The following is a 19,474-nucleotide window of genomic DNA, read 5'->3' on the forward strand; positions in this document are numbered from 1 at the left end:
TGCAGCAGTAGTGGAGACAGGGAATATGTAACCGGTATTTTTTTTACCGACCTCTCCGTTGTGATCTTGGCTGTACTTCACAGGCTACCTGAGCATTTCCTCATCCTCGATCTGTGTGCGCTATGAACCGCGTATGTGGATATCTTGCTCAGTGTTTTATAGCCTTATACGCACCGGCCTAGTTGAGTCGTAACGAAACGACAAAAGACCTGAAGTCCCTTTTATTTGTGATGATCGTTTCTATTTGTTGTCTATGGACCGGATCCACCATACAATGATAGGCACGGAGGATATGTCCCGGTAGAAAATGGGCCTGTAACGAACCGATATTTCTAACGTTCTCCTTATAAGGAGAAGGACAGAGAAAACGGAAAAATGAAGATCTGGAGTACTGAACATGTTTTCAGGTTAGTCGGCCAAGAGTCTCTAAACCGAGCACATCGATAGGCTAGTTTACCGCTACCGTTAAATGCAGTGTTGCTTGTTTGTACAACCGTGGTCTTTTATTTGAATTAGTTGAATCTCTATCGTTCCAAATGTTAGTCTACATTAAGAGGCTTGTCGAAATGAGCGCAGAGCAGCGATGCGATCCTACATGGTTCCCTCGCCCATTGGGCATGTGAGGGATACGGTGTTACTATTGAGGTCCCGGTGTTGTGCCGAAAATCTCCCCACCTGACAGAATTTGAACCCAGTGTTTTTTGAAAGTGTCAGGCTAATAATTCAGCCATAGTTGTTCTGAAATGTTTATTGCTTGCCAGCATTTTACTCCCTCCTCTATGTTTAATATAACACACATTGAATTATTAATTGCGGTTGCCTATCCTAACGTGAAGTTTGTTCTGTAGAAAGTATTTGACTCTAGCCACAAAAGTAAGGAAATTATAAGGGGTGGAGGGGGTGAGAATTCTGTCAGGGGGGTGATTTTCGGCACAACACCAGTTTTACAAAGTATCACTGTCACACAAACGTTTGAACACGTTGTTCTACAATGTGTCAGTTGTGTGAAACGAGGAGCCAAACGTTTATGATTAAAGGGATAGTGGCCAAACGTTTATGATTAAAAGGATAGGGGCCAAACGTTTATGATTAAAGGGATAGGGGCCAAACGTTTATGATTAAAGGGATAGCGGCCAAACGTTTATGATTAAAGGGATAGTGGCCAAACGTTTATGATTAAAGGGATAGTGGCCAAACATTTATGATTAAAGGGATAGGGGCCAAACGTTTATGATTAAAGGGATAGTGGCCAAGGGATAGTGGCCAAACTTTTATGATTAAAGGGATAGGGGCCAAACGTTTATGATTAAAGGGATAGTGGCCAAACGTTTATGATTAAAGGGATAGCGGCCAAACGTTTATGATTAAAGGGATAGGGGCCAAACGTTTATGATTAAAGGGATAGCGGCCAAACGTTTATGATTAAAGGGATAGCGGCCAAACGTTTATGATTAAAGGGATAGGGGCCAAACGTTTATGATTAAAGGGATAGTGGCCAAACGTTTATGATTAAAGGGATAGTGGCCAAACGTTTATGATTAAAGGGATAGTTCATTCAAAATCACACACTATGCTCTAACACCAAACTTAATTGAGCCTCACGGTGGTCCTGTGTAGTTCAGTTGGTAGCACATGGCACTTAGAAAGCCAGGATAATGGGTTTGATTCCCGGGACCCATCTATATGTAGCATGACTGCCAGTTGCTTTGGATAATAACATTTGCTAAATGGCATAAATTATTGAAACAACCCATTTTGAAGATAACTACAGGTCTAATGATTATGACCATTTCATCTGGTTTAGTGACCTGGCTGTTATTCTGCTTTAGTGATTGGGCCATATTCACAATGTTTAACCTGGCTGTTATTCTGCTTTAGTGATTGGGCCATATTCACAATGTTTAACCTGGCTGTTATTCTGCTTTAGTGATTGGGCCATATTCACAATGTTTAGTAACCTGGCTGTTATTCTGCTTTAGTAATTGGGCCATATTCACAATGTTTAACCTGGCTGTTATTCTGCTTTAGTGATTGGGCCATATTCACAATGTTTAACCTGGCTGTTATTCTGCTTTAGTGATTGGGCCATATTCACAATGTTTAACCTGGCTGTTATTCTGCTTTAGTGATTGGGCCATATTCACAATGTTTAACCTGGCTGTTATTCTGCTTTAGTGATTGGGCCATATTCACAATGTTTAACCTGGCTGTTATTATGCTTTAGTAATTGGGCCATATTCACAATGTTTAACCTGGTGTGTCAAAGGATCATATTACCATGTTTAGAGACCTGACTGATTTTCCTGTACTTAGAGACTGTGCTCAAGGCAGCGATGAGAAAATACCCTAACAGTCGTCCTCCTCTCTCTCTCTCTCTCTCTCTGTATCTCTCTCTGTCTCCGTCTCTGTCTCTGTCTCTATCTCTGTCTCTATCTCTGTCTCTCTCTCTGTCTCTCTCTCTCTGTCTCTCTCTCTCTGTCTCTCTGTGTCTCTCTCTCTGTCTCTCTCTGTCTCTCTCTGTCTCTCTCTCTGTCTCTCTGTCTCTCTCTGTGTCTCTCTCTGTGTCTCTCTTTGTGTCTCTCTTTGTGTCTCTCTCTGTCTCTCTCTCTGTCTCTCTCTCTGTCTCTCTCTCTGTCTCTCTCTGTCTCTCTCTCTCACTCTGTCTCTGTCTCTCTCTCTGTCTCTCTCTCTGTCTCTCTCTCTGTCTCTCTCTCTGCCTCTCTGACTGTAGCTACCCGTGGGAGACGGTGATCAAGGCAGCGATGAGGAAGTACCCTAACCCCATGAACCCTAATGTGGTGGGAGTGGATGTGTTGGACAGGAACCTGGATACCGACGGACGGCTCCACAGCCACCGACTCCTCAGCACCGAGTGGGGCCTGCCAGGCATCGTACGAGCGGTCAGTAAGCTGTCTGTCTGTCTGTCTCTCTCTCACTCTGTGTCTCTCTCTCTCTCCTAGTCTGGTGTCTCTCTCTCTCCTAGTCTGGTGTCTCTCTCTCTCTCTCTCTCCTAGTCTGGTCTCTCACTCTGTGTCTCGCTCTCTCCTAGTCTGGTGTCTCTCTCTCACTCTGTGTCTCTCTCTCTCTCCTAGTCTGGTGTCTCTCTCTCTCCTAGTCTGGTCTCTCTCTCTCTCTCTCTCTCTCTCTCTCTCTCTCTCTCTCTCTCTCCTAGTCTGGTGTCTCTCTCTCTCCTAGTCTGGTGTCTCTCTCTCTCCTAGTCTGGTCTCTCTCTCTCTCTCTCTCTCTCTAGTCTGGTCTCTCTCTCTCTCCTAGTCTGGTCTCTCTCTCTCTCTCCTAGTCTGGTGTCTCTCTCTCTCTCTCTCCTAGTCTGGTGTCTCTCTCTCTCTCTCACTCTGTCTCTCTCTCTCTCTCTCCTAGTCTGGTGTCTCTCTCTCTCTCTCTCCTAGTCTGGTGTCTCTCTCTCTCTCTCTCCTAGTCTGGTGTCTCTCTCTCTCTCTCTCCTAGTCTAGTGTCTCTCTCTCTCTCCTAGTCTAGTGTGTCTCTCTCTCTCTCGCTCTCCTAGTCTGGTGTCTCTCTCTCGCTCTCCTAGTCTGGTGTCTCTCTCTCGCTCTCCTAGTCTGGCGTCTCTCTCTCTCTCTCCTAGTCTAGTGTCTCTCTCTCTCTCTCTCCTAGTCTAGTGTCTCTCTCTCTCTCTCTCCTAGTCTGGTGTCTCTCTCTCTCTCTCTCTCTCCTTCTCTCTCTCCTAGTCTGGTCTCTCTCTCTCTCCTAGTCTGGTCTCTCTCTCTCTCTCTCCCCTAGTCTGGTCTCTCTCTCTCTCTCCCCTAGTCTGGTCTCTCTCTCTCTCTCTCTCCTAGTCTGGTCTCTCTCTCTCTCTCTCCTAGTCTGGTCTCTCTCTCTCTCTCTCCCCTAGTCTGGTCTCTCTCTCTCTCTCTCTCTCTCTCTCCCCTAGTCTGGTCTCTCTCTCTCTCCTAGTCTGGTCTCTCTCTCTCTCTCTCTCTCCTAGTCTGGTCTCTCTCTCTCTCTCCTAGTCTGGTCTCTCTCTCTCTCTCCTAGTCTGGTCTCTCTCTCTCTCCTAGTCTGGTCTCTCTCTCTCTCTCTCTCCTAGTCTGGTCTCTCTCTCTCTCTCTCTCTCTCTCTCTCCTAGTCTGGTGTCTCTCTCTCTCTCTCTCTCTCTTAGTCTGGTGTCTCTCCCTCTCTCTCTCTCTCTCTCTCTCTCTCTCTCTAGTCTGGTGGTACAGTCTGTTTTAGCCAATGAAACAGAGGTTGTTCTTAGACCTGGACACTTGGGTTAGCTCTTCAAGCTAATACCTGGGCTTCGGCTCAGTGCACAAACACAGTCTTGCGTGCTGCTGCCTCTAACCCTATTTATTTCTAGTCTTGTTAGACTCACCGGGCAGTTTATTAGGTACACCCATTGAGTACCTGGTCGGACCCCCCCTTTGCCTCCAGAACAGCCTGAATTCTTCAGGGCGTGAATTCTACAAGCTGTCCGAAATGTTGAAACGTTCAATTAGGGACCTAACGTGTGCCAGAAAAAAACATTCTCCATACCTTCACACCACTGTACCGTTGACACCAGGCAGGATGGGGCCCAATCCTGACTCTGCCATCAGCAGGACGCAACAGGAACCGGGACTGGTTGGACGAGGTGATGTTTTTCCACTCCTCAGTTGTCCTGATGATCACGCGTCCACTGGAGCCTCTTCTTGTTGTTTCTATCTGATAGGAACCCGGTGTGGTCGTCTGCTGCTACAAGGACCTACCAGTTGGGCATTCCCAAGATGCAGTTCTGCACACCACTGTTGTACTGCGCCGTTATTTGCCTGTTAGCTTGCCCGATTCTTGCCCTTTTCCTTCCACCTCTCATCAATGAGCTGTTGTCACCCACAGGACTGCCGACCTCTCATTAATGAGCTGTTGTCAATCACAGGACTGCCGACCTCTCATCAATGAGCTGTTTCACCCACAAGACTGCCGACCTCTCATCAATGAGCTGTTTTCACCCACAAGACTGGCGACCTCTCATCAATGAGCTGTTTCACCCACAGGACTGCCGACCTCTCATCAATGAGCTGTTTTCACCCACAGGACTGCCGACCTGTCATCAATGAGCTGTTTTCACCCACAGGACTGCCGACCTCTCATCAATGAGCTGTTTTCACCCACAAGACTGCCGACCTCTCACCAATGAGCTGTTTCACCCACAGGACTGCCGACCTCTCATCAATGAGCTGTTGTCACCCACAGGACTGCCGACCTCTCATTAATGAGCTGTTGTCACCCACAAGACTGCCGACCTCTCATCAATGAGCTGTTTCACCCACAAGACTGCCGACCTCTCATCAATGAGCTGTTGTCACCCACAAGACTGCCGACCTCTCATCAATGAGCTGTTTCACCCATAAGACTGCCGACCTCTCATCAATGAGCTGTTTCACCCACAGGACTGCCGACCTCTCATCAATGAGCTGTTGTCACCCACAGGACTGCCGACCTCTCATCAATGAGCTGTTGTCACCCACAGGACTGCCGACCTCTCATCAATGAGCTGTTGTCACCCACAGCACTGCCGACCTCTCATCAATGAGCTGTTGTCACCCACAGGGCTGCCGACCTCTCATTAATGAGCTGTTGTCACTCACAGGACTGCCGACCTCTCATCAATGAGCTGTTGTCATCCACAGGACTGCCGACCTCTCATCAATGAGCTGTTGTCATCCACAGGACTGCCGACCTCTCATCAATGAGCTGTTGTCATCCACAGGACTGTCGACCTCTCGTCAATGAGCTGTTTTCAACCACAGGACTGCCGACCTCTCCTCAATGAGCTGTTTCACCCACAAGACTGCCGACCTCTCATCAATGAGCTGTTTTCACCCACAAGACTGCCGACCTCTCATCAATGAGCTGTTTCACCCACAGGACTGCCGACCTCTCATCAATGAGCTGTTTTCACCCACAGGACTGCCGACCTTTCATCAATGAGCTGTTTCACCCACAGGACTGCCGACCTCTCATCAATGAGCTGTTTTCACCCACAGGACTGCCGACCTCTCATCAATGAGCTGTTTCACCCACAGGACTGCCGACCTCTCATCAATGAGCTGTTGTCACCCACAGGACTGCCGACTTCTCATCAACGAGCTGTTGTCACCCACAGGACTGCCGACCTCTCATTAATGAGCTGTTTTCACCCACAGGACTGCCGACCTCTCATTAATGAGCTGTTGTAACCCACAGGACTGCCGACCTCTCATTAATGAGCTGTTGTCACCCACAGGACTGCCGACCTCTCATCAATGAGCTGTTTCACCCACAGGACTGCCGACCTCTCATCAATGAGCTGTTTCACCCACAGGACTGCCGACCTCTCATCAATGAGCTGTTTTCAACCACAGGACTGCCGACCTCTCATCAATGAGCTGTTTTCACCCACAGGACTGCCGACCTCTCATCAATGAGCTGTTTCACCCACAGGACTGCCGACCTCTCATCAATGAGCTGTTTTCACCCACAGGACTGCCGACCTCTCATCAATGAGCTGTTTCACCCACAGGACTGCCGACCTCTCATCAATGAGCTGTTTTCACCCACAGGACTGCCGACCTCTCATCAATGAGCTGTTTTCACCCACAGGACTGCCGACCTCTCATCAATGAGCTGTTGGACTCACCCATCAATGAGCTGTTGTCACCCACAGGACTGCCGACCTCTCATCAATGAGCTGTTTTCACCCACAGGACTGCCGACCTCTCATCAATGAGCTGTTGTCACCCACAAGACTGCCGACCTCTCATCAATGAGCTGTTTTCATCCACAAGACTGCCGACCTCTCATCAATGAGCTGTTTTCATCCACAAGACTGCCGACCTCTCATCAATGAGCTGTTTCACCCACAGGACTGCCGACCTCTCATCAATGAGCTGTTTTCATCCACAAGACTGCCGACCTCTCATCAATGAGCTGTTGTCACCCACAAGACTGCCGACCTCTCATCAATGAGCTGTTTCACCCACAGGACTGCCGACCTCTCATCAATGAGCTGTTTCACCCACAGGACTGTCGACCTCTCATCAATGAGCTGTTTCACCCACAGAACTGCCGACCTCTCATCAATGAGCTGTTTTCACCCACAAGACTGCCGACCTCTCATCAATGAGCTGTTTTCACCCACAAGACTGCCGACCTCTCATCAATGAGCTGTTTTCACCCACAAGACTGCCGACCTCTCATCAATGAGCTGTTTCACCCACAGGACTGCCGACCTCTCATCAATGAGCTGTTTCACCCACAGGACTGTCGACCTCTCATCAATGAGCTGTTTTCATCCACAAGACTGCCGACCTCTCATCAATGAGCTGTTTTCACCCACAGGACTGCCGACCTCTCATCAATGAGCTGTTTCACCCAAAGGACTGCCGACCTCTCATCAATGAGCTGTTTCACCCACAGGACTGCCGACCTCTCATCAATGAGCTGTTTCACCCACAGGACTGCCGACCTCTCATCAATGAGCTGTTTTCACCCACAGGACTGCCCCTGACTGGTTGTATTTTATTAGTCTCCCTATTCTCGGTAAATCCCTTAACACTGTCGTGCCTGTAAAACCCCATGATGCCGTCCGTTTCTGAGATACCGAAACCCGGCGGGGCCCGGCACCGACGCTCATCCCACGCTCATCCCACGATCATCCCACGTTCATCCCACGCTCATCCCACGCTCATCCCACACTCATCCCACGCTCTTCCCACGCTCATCCCACGCTCATCCCACGATCATCCCACGCTCAGAGTTGTTGAGGTCCCTCGTTTTGCCCCATTCTAACGTTCGATCAAACAGTAACTGAATGCCTCGACGATCGCCGGCCGCCTGCTTTATAAAACAAGCCACGGCCACGTGACTCACTGTCTGGAGGAGCGAACCATTTCTGTGAACGGGGTGTTATACCTTATAAACTGGTCTCTGAGTATGTCTATACACTACCGTTCAAATGGTTTAGGGTCACTTAGAAATGTCCTTGTTTTCCATGAAAATTATACATGAAATGAGTTGACAAGATTATAAATAATGATTTTTAATTGAAATAATAATTGTGTCCTTCAAACTTTGCTTTTCGTTAAAGAATCCTCCATTTGCAGCAATTACAGCCTTGCAGACCTTTGGTATTCTAGTTGTCAATTGGTTGAGGTAATCTGAAGAGATTTCACCCCATGCTTCCTGAAGCACCTCCCACAAGTTGGATTGGCTTGATGGTTACTTCTTATGTACCATTCGGTCAAGCTGCTCCCACAACAGCTCAATAGGGTTGAGATCCGGTGACTCTGCGGGCCACTTCCTTATAGACAGAATATCAGCTGACTGCTTGTTCCCTAAATAGTTCTTACATAGTTTGGAGCTGTGCTTTGGGTCATTGTCCTGTTGTAGGTGTAAATTAGCTCCAATTAAGTGCCGTCCACAGGGTATGGCGTTGCAAAATGGAGTGATAGTCTACCTTCTTCACGATCCCTTTTACCCTGTACACATCTCCCACTTTACCACCACCAAAAGCCCCCCCCCCTCCAGACCATCACATTGCCTCCACCATGCTTGACAGATGGCGTCAAGCACTTCTCCAGCATCTTTTCATTTTTTTCTGCGTCTCACGAATGTTCTTCTTTGTAAACCAAACACCTCAAACATAGATTAATCTGTCCATAACACTTTTTTCCAATCTTCATCTGTTCAGTGTCTGTCTTCTTTTGCCCATCTGAATATTTTATTTTTATTGGCCAGTCTGAGATATGGCTTTTTCTTTGCAACTCTGCCAAGAAGGCCAGCATCCCCGGAGTCGCCTCTTCACTGTTGACTAGTGAGACGGGTGTTTTGCAGGTAATATTTAATGAAGCTGCCCGTTGAGGACTTGTGAAGCGTCTGCTTCTCAAACTAGACACTCTAATGTACTTATCCTCTTGCTCAGTTGTGCACCGGGGCCTCCCACTCCTCTTTCTATTCTGGTTAGAGCCAGTTTGCGCTGTTCTGTGAAGGAAGTAGTGCACAGCGTTGTACGAGATTTTCAGTTTCTTGGCAATTTCTCGCATGGAATAGCCTTCATTTCTTATAACAAGAATAGACTGACAAGTTTCAGAAGAAAGGTCTTTGTTTATGGACATTTTGAGTCTGTAATCGAATCCACAAATGCTGATGCTCCAGATACTCAACTAGTCTAAAGATGGACAGTTTTATTGCTTCTTTAATCAGGACAACAGTTTTCAGCTCTGCTAACATAATTGCAAAAGGGTTTTCTAATGATCAATTAGCCTTTTAAAATGAACAACTTGTATTAGCTAACACAACGTGCCATTGGAACACAGGAGTGATGGTTGCTGATAATGGGCCTCTGTACATATTCCATTAAAAACCAGCCGTATTCCAGCTACAATAGTCATTTACAACATTAGCAATGTCTACACTGTATTTCTGATCAATTTGATGTTATTTTAATGGACAAAAAAAAAGAAGTTTGCTTTTCTTTCAAAAACAAGGACTTTTCTTCAGTGCTTTGCGAAAGTATTCGGCCCCCTTGAACTTTGCGACCTTTTGTCACATTTCAGGCTTCAATCATAAAGATATAAAACTGTATTTTTTTCTTTAGAATCAACAACAAGTGGGACACAATCATGAAGTGGAACGGCATTTATTGGATATTTAAAACTTTTTTAACAAATCAAAAACTGAAAAATTGGGCATGCAAAATTATTCAGCCCCTTTACTTTCAGTGCAGCAAACTCTCTCCAGAAGTTCAGTGAGGATCTCTGAATGATCCAATGTTGACCTAAATGACTAATGATGATAAATACAATCCACCTGTGTGTAATCAAGTCTCCGTATAAATGCACTGTAAGTGACCCCAAACTTTTTGAACGGTAGTGAGTGTTTTTTTATATATATAGACTGACCTGAATGTTTCTCTTGTAGATCTTGGGGACCGGTCATACCCAGACATACGTCAAGGAGCACTCCATAGTGGATCCCGAGGAGAAAACGATGGAGCTTTATTCAACTAATGTGAGTGGAAAGCGGTCCCCTTCTCTTGTATAATTAAGTTTCTGTTGTTGTTGGTATCCCCATGAACGTTTAATACAAATTCTTGTCTTCTTCTTCGTCCCGCAGATAACTCTAACCAATCTGGTGTCAGTGGATGAAAGACTGGTTTACAGTCCTCATCCAGACAACCCAGAGGTGTAAGTAGAAACAAAGCCCCAACCTAGCAGGATAACACATTACAACCTAGCAAGATAACACATTACAACCTAGCAGGATAACACATTACAACCTAGCAAACAATTACAACCTAGCCACATTACAACCTAGCAGGATAACACATTACAACCTAGCAAGATAACACATTACAACCTAGCAGGATAACACATTACAACCTAGCATGGTAACACATTACAACCTAGCAGGATAACACATTACAACCTAGCAGGATAACACATGACAACCTAGCATGGTAACACATTACAACCTAGCAGGATAACACATGACAACCTAGCATGGTAACACATTACAACCTAGCAGGATAACACAACCTAGCAGGATACAATTACAACCTAGCAGGATAACACATTACAACCTAACACATTACAACCTAGCAGGAGAACACATTACAACCTAGCAGGATAACACATTACAACCTAGCAGGATAACACATTACAACCTAGCAGGATAACACATTACAACCTAGCAGGATAACACATTACAACCTAGCATGAGAACACATTACAACCTAGCAGGATAACACATTACAACCTAGCAGGATAACACATTACAACCTAGCAGGATAACACATTACAACCTAGCAGGATAACACATTACAACCTAGCAGGATAACACATTACAACCTAGCAGGATAACACATAACACATACAACCTAGCAGGAACACATACAACCTAGCATTAACACATTACAACCTAGCAGGATAACACATTACAACCTAGCAGGATAACACATTACAACCTAGCAGGATAACACATTACAACCTAGCAGGATAACACATTACAACCTAGCATGATAACACATTACAACCTAACACATAGAGAACACATTACAACCTAGCAGGATAACACATTACAACCTAGCAGGATAACACATTACAACCTAGCAGGATAACACATTACAACCTAGCAGGATAACACATTACAACCTAGCAGGATAACACATTACAACCTAGCAGGATAACACATTACAACCTAGCAGGAGAACACATTACAACCTAGCAGGATAACACATTACAACCTAGCAGGATAACACATTACAACCTAGCAGGATAACACATGATAACACATTACAACCTAGCAGGATAACACATTACAACCTAGCAGGATAACACATTACAACCTAGCAGGATAACACATTACAACCTAGCAGGATAACACATTACAACCTAGCATGATAACACATTACAACCTAGCAGGATAACACATTACAACCTAGCAGGATAACACATTACAACCTAGCAGGATAACACATTACAACCTAGCAGGATAACACATTACAACCTAGCAGGATAACACATTACAACCTAGCAGGATAACACATGACAACCTAGCATGGTAACACATGACAACCTAGCATGATAACACATTACAACCTAGCAGGATAACACATGACAACCTAGCATGGTAACACATTACAACCTAGCAGGATAACACATTACAACCTAGCAGGATAACACATTACAACCTAGCAGGATAACACATTACAACCTAGCAGGATAACACATTACAACCTAGCATGATAACAGATGGTAACACATTACAACCTAGCAGTGATAACACATGTTCTACACTATCTTGTTCCCAGGAGAACACATTACAACCTAGCAGGATAACCATTACAACCTAGCAGGATAACACATCTGTAACACATTACAACCTAGCAGGATAACAGTGCTGTTCTAACTATAACTTACAACCTAGTAACACATCCCCCTAGCAGGATAACACAACCCAGGATAACCATTACTGTCCCTCTTACAGTGCTGTTCTAACTATCTTGTTCCCCCATCCACCCATTACAACCTCCTCTGTCCCTCTGTGCTGTTCTAACTGTTCTCTTCTTGTTCCCCCTCCACCCCTCCTCTGTCCCTCTGTGCTGTTCTAACTCTCTTGTTCCCCCCTCCACCCTCCTCTGTCCCTCTCAGTGCTGTTCTAACTATCTTGTTCCACCCGTCCTCTGTCCCTCTCAGTGCTGTTCTAACTATCTTGTTCCCCCTGCACCCCTACTGTCCCTCTCTGTGCTGTTCTAACTATCTTGTTCCCCCCTCCACCCCTCCTCTGTCCCTCTCTGTGCTGTTCTAACTTGGTTGTTCCACCCCTCCTCTGTCCCTCTCAGTGCTGTTCTAACTATCTTGTTCCACCCCTCCTGTCCTCTCAGTGCTGTTCTAACTATCTTGTTCCCCCCTCCACCCCTCTGTCCCTCTCAGTGCTGTTCTAACTTGGTTGTTCCACCCCTCCTCTGTCCCTCTCAGTGCTGTTCTAACTATCTTGTTCCACCCCTCCTCTGTCCCTCTCAGTGCTGTTCTAACTATCTTGTTCCCCCCTCCACCCCTCCTCTCTCCCTCTCAGTGCTGTTCTAACTATCTTGTTCCCCCCCTCCACCCCTCCTCTGTCCCTCTCAGTGCTGTTCTAACTATCTTGTTCCCCCCTCCTCTGTCCCTCTCAGTACTGTTCTGACCCAGGAGGCCATCATCACAGTAAAAGGAGTCAGTTTGAGCAGTTACCTGGAGGGAATGATGGCCCTCAGAATGTCAGCTAATGCCAGAAAGGTGCTGTTGTAACCCTAACCCCATACAGTATAACCATACCTCAGAATGTCAGCTAACTCCAGACAGGTGCTGTTGTAACCCTAACCCCATACAGTATAATCACACCTCAGAATGTCAGCTAACTCAGAATGTCAACCCCATATAGTATCACCATAACTTGCCAGACAGGTGCTGTTGTAACCCTAACCCCAACCCCCTCAGAATGTCAGCTAACTCCAGACAGGTATAATCACACCTCAGAATGTCAGCTAACTCCAGACAGGTGCTGTTGTAACCCTAACCCCATATAGTATCACCATACCTCAGAATGTCATGCTAACTCCAGACAGGTGCTGTTGTAACCCCCCATAACCCCATAATGTCAGTAACTCCAGACAGGTCAACCATAACCCCATCAGAATGTCAGCTAACTCCAGACAGGTGCTGTTGTAACCCTAACCCCATACAGTATCACCATACCTCAGAATGTCAGCTAACTCAGAATGTCAACCCCATATAGCTAACTCCAGACAGGTGCTGTTGTAACCCTAACCCCATACAGTATAATCACACCTCAGAATGTCAGCTAACTCCAGACAGGTGCTGTTGTAACCCTAACCCCATACAGTATAATCACACCTCAGAATGTCAGCTAACTCCAGACAGGTGCTGTTGTAACCCCAACCCCATACAGTATAATCATACCTCAGAATGTCAGCTAACTCCAGACAGGTGCTGTTGTAATAAGTTACTCTACAGAATCTCCTTAAGCGATACTGATGTTACAATCCCTGAGCGTGTTCTGCATGCAACGTTTAGCCTTTATGCTTTCCTGACTGTGAAGAGAGACGGTCCACGGACCAAATTATCATTAAACGTCTCTGTGTGGCTGACCTCGACCATGTTTTCTCTGAAATGGGTTGGGATGCTCTATCTAAGATCTTCTCTGTGTGTTACTGTCTCTATAGGGTTGGGATGCTCTATCTAAGATCTTCTCTGTGTGTTACTGTCTCTATAGGGTTGGGATGCTCTATCTAAGATCTTCTCTGTGTGTTACTGTCTCTATAGGGTTGGGATGCTCTATCTAAGATCTTCTCTGTGTGTTACTGTCTCTATAGGGTTGGGATGCTCTATCTAAGATCTTCTCTGTGTGTTACTGTCTCTATAGGGTTGGGATGCTCTATCTAAGATCTTCTCTGTGTGTTACTGTCTCTATAGGGTTGGGATGCTATTGAGTGGATCATTCAGAACTCTGAAAGGGAGAACGTTCCTCTTGTGTGAGCTGTACTGACTCTGGTAACTACTCTTTCCTGGCTGAGCCGAGCAGCACCTGACTGGTAACTACTCTTCCCTGGCCGAGCTTAGCAGCACCTGACTGGTAACTACTCTTCCCTGGCCGAGCTTAGCAGCAGCTGACTGGTAACTACTCTTCCCTGGCTGAGCTTAGCAGCACCTGACTGGTAACTACTCTTCTCTGGCTGAGCTTAGCAGCAGCTGACTGGTAACTACTCTTCTCTGGCCTAGCTTAGCAGCACCTGACTGGTAACTACTCTTCCCTGGCTGAGCTTAGCAGCACCTGACTGGTAACTACTCTTCCCTGGCCGAGCTTAGCAGCACCTGACTGGTAACTACTCTTCCCTGGCCGAGCTTAGCAGCACCTGACTGGTAACTACTCTTCCCTGGCCGAGCTTAGCAGCACCTGACTGGTAACTACTCTTTCCTGGCTGAGCTTAGCAGCACCTGACTGGTAACTACTCTTCCCTGGCCTAGCTTAGCAGCACCTGACTGGTAACTACTCTTCCCTGGCCGAGCTTAGCAGCACCTGGCTAGTAACTACTCTTCCCTGGCCTAGCTTAGCAGCACCTGACTGGTAACTACTCTTCCCTGGCTGAGCCGAGCAGCACCTGATTGGTAACTACTCTTCCCTGGCTGAGCTTAGCAGCACCTGACTGGTAACTACTCTTCCCTGGCCTAGCTTAGCAGCACCTGACTGGTAACTACTCTTCCCTGGCCTAGTTTAGCAGCACCTGACTGGTAACTACTCTTCCCTGGCTGAGCTTAGCAGCACCTGACTGGTAACTACTCTTCCCTGGCCTAGCTTAGCAGCACCTGACTGGTAACTACTCTTCTCTGGCTGAGCTTAGCAGCACCTGACTGGTAACTACTCTTCCCTGGCCGAGCTTAGCAGCAGCTGACTGGTAACTACTCTTCCCTGGCTGAGCCGAGCAGCACCTGACTGGTAACTACTCTTCCCTGGCCTAGCTTAGCAGCACCTGACTGGTAACTACTCTTCCCTGGCCTAGCTTAGCAGCACCTGACTGGTAACTACTCTTCCCTGGCCGAGCTTAGCAGCACCTGACTGGTAACTACTCTTCCCTGGCCTAGCTTAGCAGCACCTGACTGGTAACTACTCTTCCCTGGCCTAGCTTAGCAGCACCTGACTGGTAACTACTCTTCCCTGGCCTAGCTTAGCAGCACCTGACTGGTAACTACTCTTCTCTGGCCGAGCTTAGCAGCACCTGACTGGTAACTACTCTTCCCTGGCCGAGCTTAGCAGCAGCTGACTGGTAACTACTCTTCCCTGGCCTAGCTTAGCAGCACCTGACTGGTAACTACTCTTCCCTGGCCGAGCTTAGCAGCAGCTGACTGGTAACTACTCTTCCCTGGCCTAGCTTAGCAGCACCTGACTGGTAACTACTCTTCCCTGGCCGAGCTTAGCAGCACCTGACTGGTAACTACTCTTCCCTGGCTGAGCTTAGCAGCACCTGACTGGTAACTACTCTTCCCTGGCTGAGCTTAGCAGCACCTGACTGGTAACTACTCTTCCCTGGCCGAGCTTAGCAGCACCTGACTGGTAACTACTCTTCCCTGGCTGAGCTTAGCAGCACCTGACTGGTAACTACTCTTCCCTGGCTGAGCTTAGCAGCACCTGACTGGTAACTACTCTTCCCTGGCTGAGCTTAGCAGCACCTGACTGGTAACTACTCTTCCCTGGCTGAGCTTAGCAGCACCTGACTGGTAACTACTCTTCCCTGGCCTAGCTTAGCAGCACCTGACTGGTAACTACTCTTCCCTGGCTGAGCTTAGCAGCACCTGACTGGTAACTACTCTTCCCTGGCTAGCTTAGCAGCACCTGCCTGCATGCTGCTGTAATGGTTCATTTAGACAATGGCCATTATCCTGCTACTTTCCCGTTTTCCATTCATGTTCTTCTATCTTGATAGTTAGAACCAGACAAGATCCAATACTTTCAGCAATGAAATGGGGAAAAACCTGAAAGCGCCTGTCAACTTTCTGTCAATAACACTTCTGCTGTTGTTGCCTGCAGGAAGAGCCAATCAGAGGACAGTGTCGACTACATGATCAGGGACTATATCATCCTACACCAAGCAGCCCAGACAAACCTCCCACATGGCAGCCAGCCAAGGCAAACCTCCCACATGGCAGCCAGCCAAGGCAAACCTCCCACATGGCAGCCAGCCAAGGCAAACCTCCCACATGGCAGCCAGCCCAGACAAACCTCCCACATGGCAGCCAGCCAAGGCAAACCTCCCACATGGCAGCCAGCCAAGGCAAACCTCCCACATGGCAGCCAGCCCAGACAAACCTCCCACATGGCAGCTGGGAATCACAACCCTCCCTGGTGACCAGGCTCCATAGAGGGCATCACAACCCTCCCTGGTGACCAGGCTTCATAGAGGGCATCACAACCCTCCGTGGTGATCAGGCTCCATAGAGGGCATCACAACCCTCCCTGGTGACCAGGCTTCATAGAGGGCATCACAACCCTCCCTGGTGACCAGGCTTCATAGAGGGCATCACAACCCTCCGTGGTGATCAGGCTCCATAGAGGGCATCACAACCCTCCCTGGTGACCAGGCTTCATAGAGGGCATCACAACCCTCCCTGGTGACCAGGCTCCATAGAGGGCATCACAACCCTCCCTGGTGACCAGGCTCTATAGAGGGCATCACAACCCTCCCTGGTGACCAGGCTCCATAGAGGGCATCACAACCCTCCCTGGTGACCAGGCTCCATAGAGGGCATCACAACCCTCCCTGGTGACCAGGCTTCATAGAGGGCATCACAACCCTCCGTGGTGACCAGGCTCCATAGAGGGCATCACAACCCTCCCTGGTGACCAGGCTTCATAGAGGGCATCACAACCCTCCCTGGTGACCAGGCTCCATAGAGGGCATCACAACCCTCCCTGGTGACAAGGCTCCATAGAGGGCATCACAGCCCTCCCTGGTGACCAGGCTCCATAGAGGGCATCACAACCCTCCCTGGTGACCAGGCTCCATAGAGGGCATCACAACCCTCCCTGGTGACCAGGCTCCATAGAGGGCATCACAACCCTCCCTGGTGACCAGGCTCCATAGAGGGCCTCCCAACCCTCCGTGGTGACCAGGCTCTATAGAGGGTATCACAACCCTCCTCACAACCCTCCCTGATGACCATAAAGAATGTTGCTGCTGTCAAGTGGACGATCAATAGAAACACAAGGGTTGTTACTATATCATCAGAAAGACTGCAATCATTGATGCTTCCACAGAAGATCTCCCTACTGAGGGATCGAGGCCAACGTTGGTGTCCAGGAGGATATTGATTGGATACAAAGGTCTATGATAGATGTAGGTTGCGTGCTATTTAGGATGACATTTAGGATGCTATTCAGGATGACATTTAGGATGCTATTTAGGATGCTATTTAGGATGCTATTCAGGATGACATTTAGGATGCTATTTAGGATGCTATTTAGGATGACATTTAGGATGCTATTTAGGATGACATTTAGGATGCTATATAGGATGCTATTTAGGATGCTATTTAGGATGCTATTCAGGATGACATTTAGGATGCTATTTAGGATGCTATTTAGGATGCTATTTAGGATGCTATTTAGGATGCTATTCAGGATGACATTTAGGATGCTATTTAGGATGACATTTAGGATGCTATTTAGGATGCTATTCAGGATGACATTTAGGATGCTATTTAGGATGCTATTTAGGATGCTATTCAGGATGACATTTAGGATGCTATTTAGGATGACATTTAGGATGCTATTTAGGATGCTATTCAGGATGACATTTAGGATGCTATTTAGGATGACATTTAGTGTGAATTACATATCAAAGCTACAAAACGTCATTCTCCATATGAAAAGCAGATGGTATATGCTATGGAAATGATCTGCTGCTATACACTGTATGAAGTATGCATTCAGCATTCTCATATGGAAGGTTCTCTAGGAATCTGTCACAGCATTCTCATATGGAAGGTTCTCTAGGAATCTGTCACAGCATTCTCTTATGGAAGGTTCTCTAGGAATCTGTCACAGCATTCTCTTATGGAAGGTTCTCTAGGAATCTGTCACAGCATTCTCTTATGGAAGGTTCTCCAGGAGTCTGTCACAGCATTCTCTTATGGAAGTTTCTCTAGGAATCTGTCACAGCATTCTCTTATGGACGGTTCTCTAGGAATCTGTCACAGCATTCTCTTATGGAAGGTTCTCTAGGAATCTGTCACAGCATTCTCTTATGGAAGGTTCTCTAGGAATCTGTCACAGCATTCTCTTATGGAAGGTTCTCTAGGAATCTGTCACAGCATTCTCTTATGGAAGGTTCTCTAGGAATCTGTCACAGCATTCTCATATGGAAGGTTCTCTAGGAATCTGTCACAGCATTCTCATATGGGAGGTTCCTCTAGGAATCTGTCACAGCATTCTCATATGGGAGGTTCTCTAGGACTCTGTCACAGCATTCTCATATGGGAGGTTCATCTAGGAATCTGTCACAGCATTCTCATATGGGAGGTTCTCTAGGACTCTGTCACAGCATTCTCATATGGGAGGTTCATCTAGGAATCTGTCACAGCATTCTCTTATGGGAGGTTCATCTAGGAATCTGTCACAGCATTCTCATATGGGAGGTTCATCTAGGAATCTGTCACAGCATTCTCATATGGAAGGTTATCCAGGAGTCTGTCACAGCATTCTCTTATGGAAGGTTCTCTAGGAATCTGTTACAGCATTCTCTTATGGAAGGTTCTCTAGGAATCTATCATAACATTCTCTAATGGAAGGTTGTCCAGGAATCTATCACAAATGTGAATGGTGTTTCATATGTAAACAAGAGTTTATTTGACGTTTTTAAACACAATGGATTTTTCTTTGCACATAGAGAGTCTAGGATTATGAAGGTATATACATTAAATTAATGTACAGTGACCTCACATAGATAGGAAAACTACAGTAGAGCTAACAATGCAGTAAAAATATATCTAAATATATAGCTAACAATTATTGGTAGCTGCTGCTGTCATTAACAACACTGGACCTGTGTCTAAAATGGCATTCCTATTCCCTATGTAGTGCACTACTTTAGACCAGATCCCTATATAGTGCACTACTTTAGACCAGAGTCCTATGGCCAACTAAGACACTTTACTGACTGGTGTTTATTTATTTATAGCGTCTTCATATACTCGAGTTATCACAGTTGATTTAATTGAATGTTAGAAATATATTTATTTATTTTTGTTTTAACATTGTGAAAATTGATTTTTTTTAATTTTAATTTAGTTTTTACTTCAGTTCATTTTAGTAAATACTTTCATAACTTATTTTTCTTTAAATTGTACATGTTGTGTTCGGCGCATGTGACAAATAAAATTAGATTTTGATTTGAAACCTGCTGTGGACTAGTTACTCTCTCTTTACA

At 46.5% G+C, this 19,474-nt stretch overlaps 1 protein-coding gene across 3 annotated transcripts; it reads left to right on the plus strand.

Annotated features, from left to right (window-relative positions):
* The first annotated feature begins 7 nt into the window (after window positions 1–7).
* Window positions 8–19,443, plus strand: prelid3a (PRELI domain containing 3A). Of its 3 annotated transcripts, none has more exons than XM_064946862.1 (7): window positions 8–407; window positions 2,732–2,900; window positions 9,916–10,005; window positions 10,111–10,181; window positions 12,668–12,770; window positions 13,968–14,045; window positions 16,078–16,163. In XM_064946862.1, exons 1-6 carry the CDS (start codon window positions 376–378, stop codon window positions 14,028–14,030), a joined length of 528 nt encoding a protein of 175 aa, XP_064802934.1. In that variant the 5' UTR covers window positions 8–375; the 3' UTR covers window positions 14,031–14,045; window positions 16,078–16,163. The 3 variants fall into 3 exon arrangements, 2 of the variants coding, with proteins under 2 accessions (XP_064802934.1, XP_064802933.1); XR_010452469.1 differs by having other exon boundaries at window positions 9–407; window positions 13,968–14,086; window positions 16,078–16,147; XM_064946861.1 differs by lacking the exon at window positions 13,968–14,045 and having other exon boundaries at window positions 16,078–19,443.
* Window positions 19,444–19,474: the final 31 nt, after the last annotated feature.

Source organism: Oncorhynchus masou, chromosome 29 (genome assembly GCF_036934945.1).
Source record: "Oncorhynchus masou masou isolate Uvic2021 chromosome 29, UVic_Omas_1.1, whole genome shotgun sequence".
Classification (NCBI taxonomy): domain Eukaryota; kingdom Metazoa; phylum Chordata; class Actinopteri; order Salmoniformes; family Salmonidae; genus Oncorhynchus; species Oncorhynchus masou.

Excerpts from the sequence above, each read along its gene's own strand:
- prelid3a (XM_064946861.1), top strand. The coding sequence starts at position 376 with ATGAAGATCTGGAGTACTGAACATGTTTTCAG. Across the intron at positions 2,901-9,915 it reads TGCCAGGCATCGTACGAGCG|ATCTTGGGGACCGGTCATAC; the intron begins GTCAGTAAGCTG and ends TTTCTCTTGTAG. Across the intron at positions 10,006-10,110 it reads TGGAGCTTTATTCAACTAAT|ATAACTCTAACCAATCTGGT; the intron begins GTGAGTGGAAAG and ends TTCGTCCCGCAG.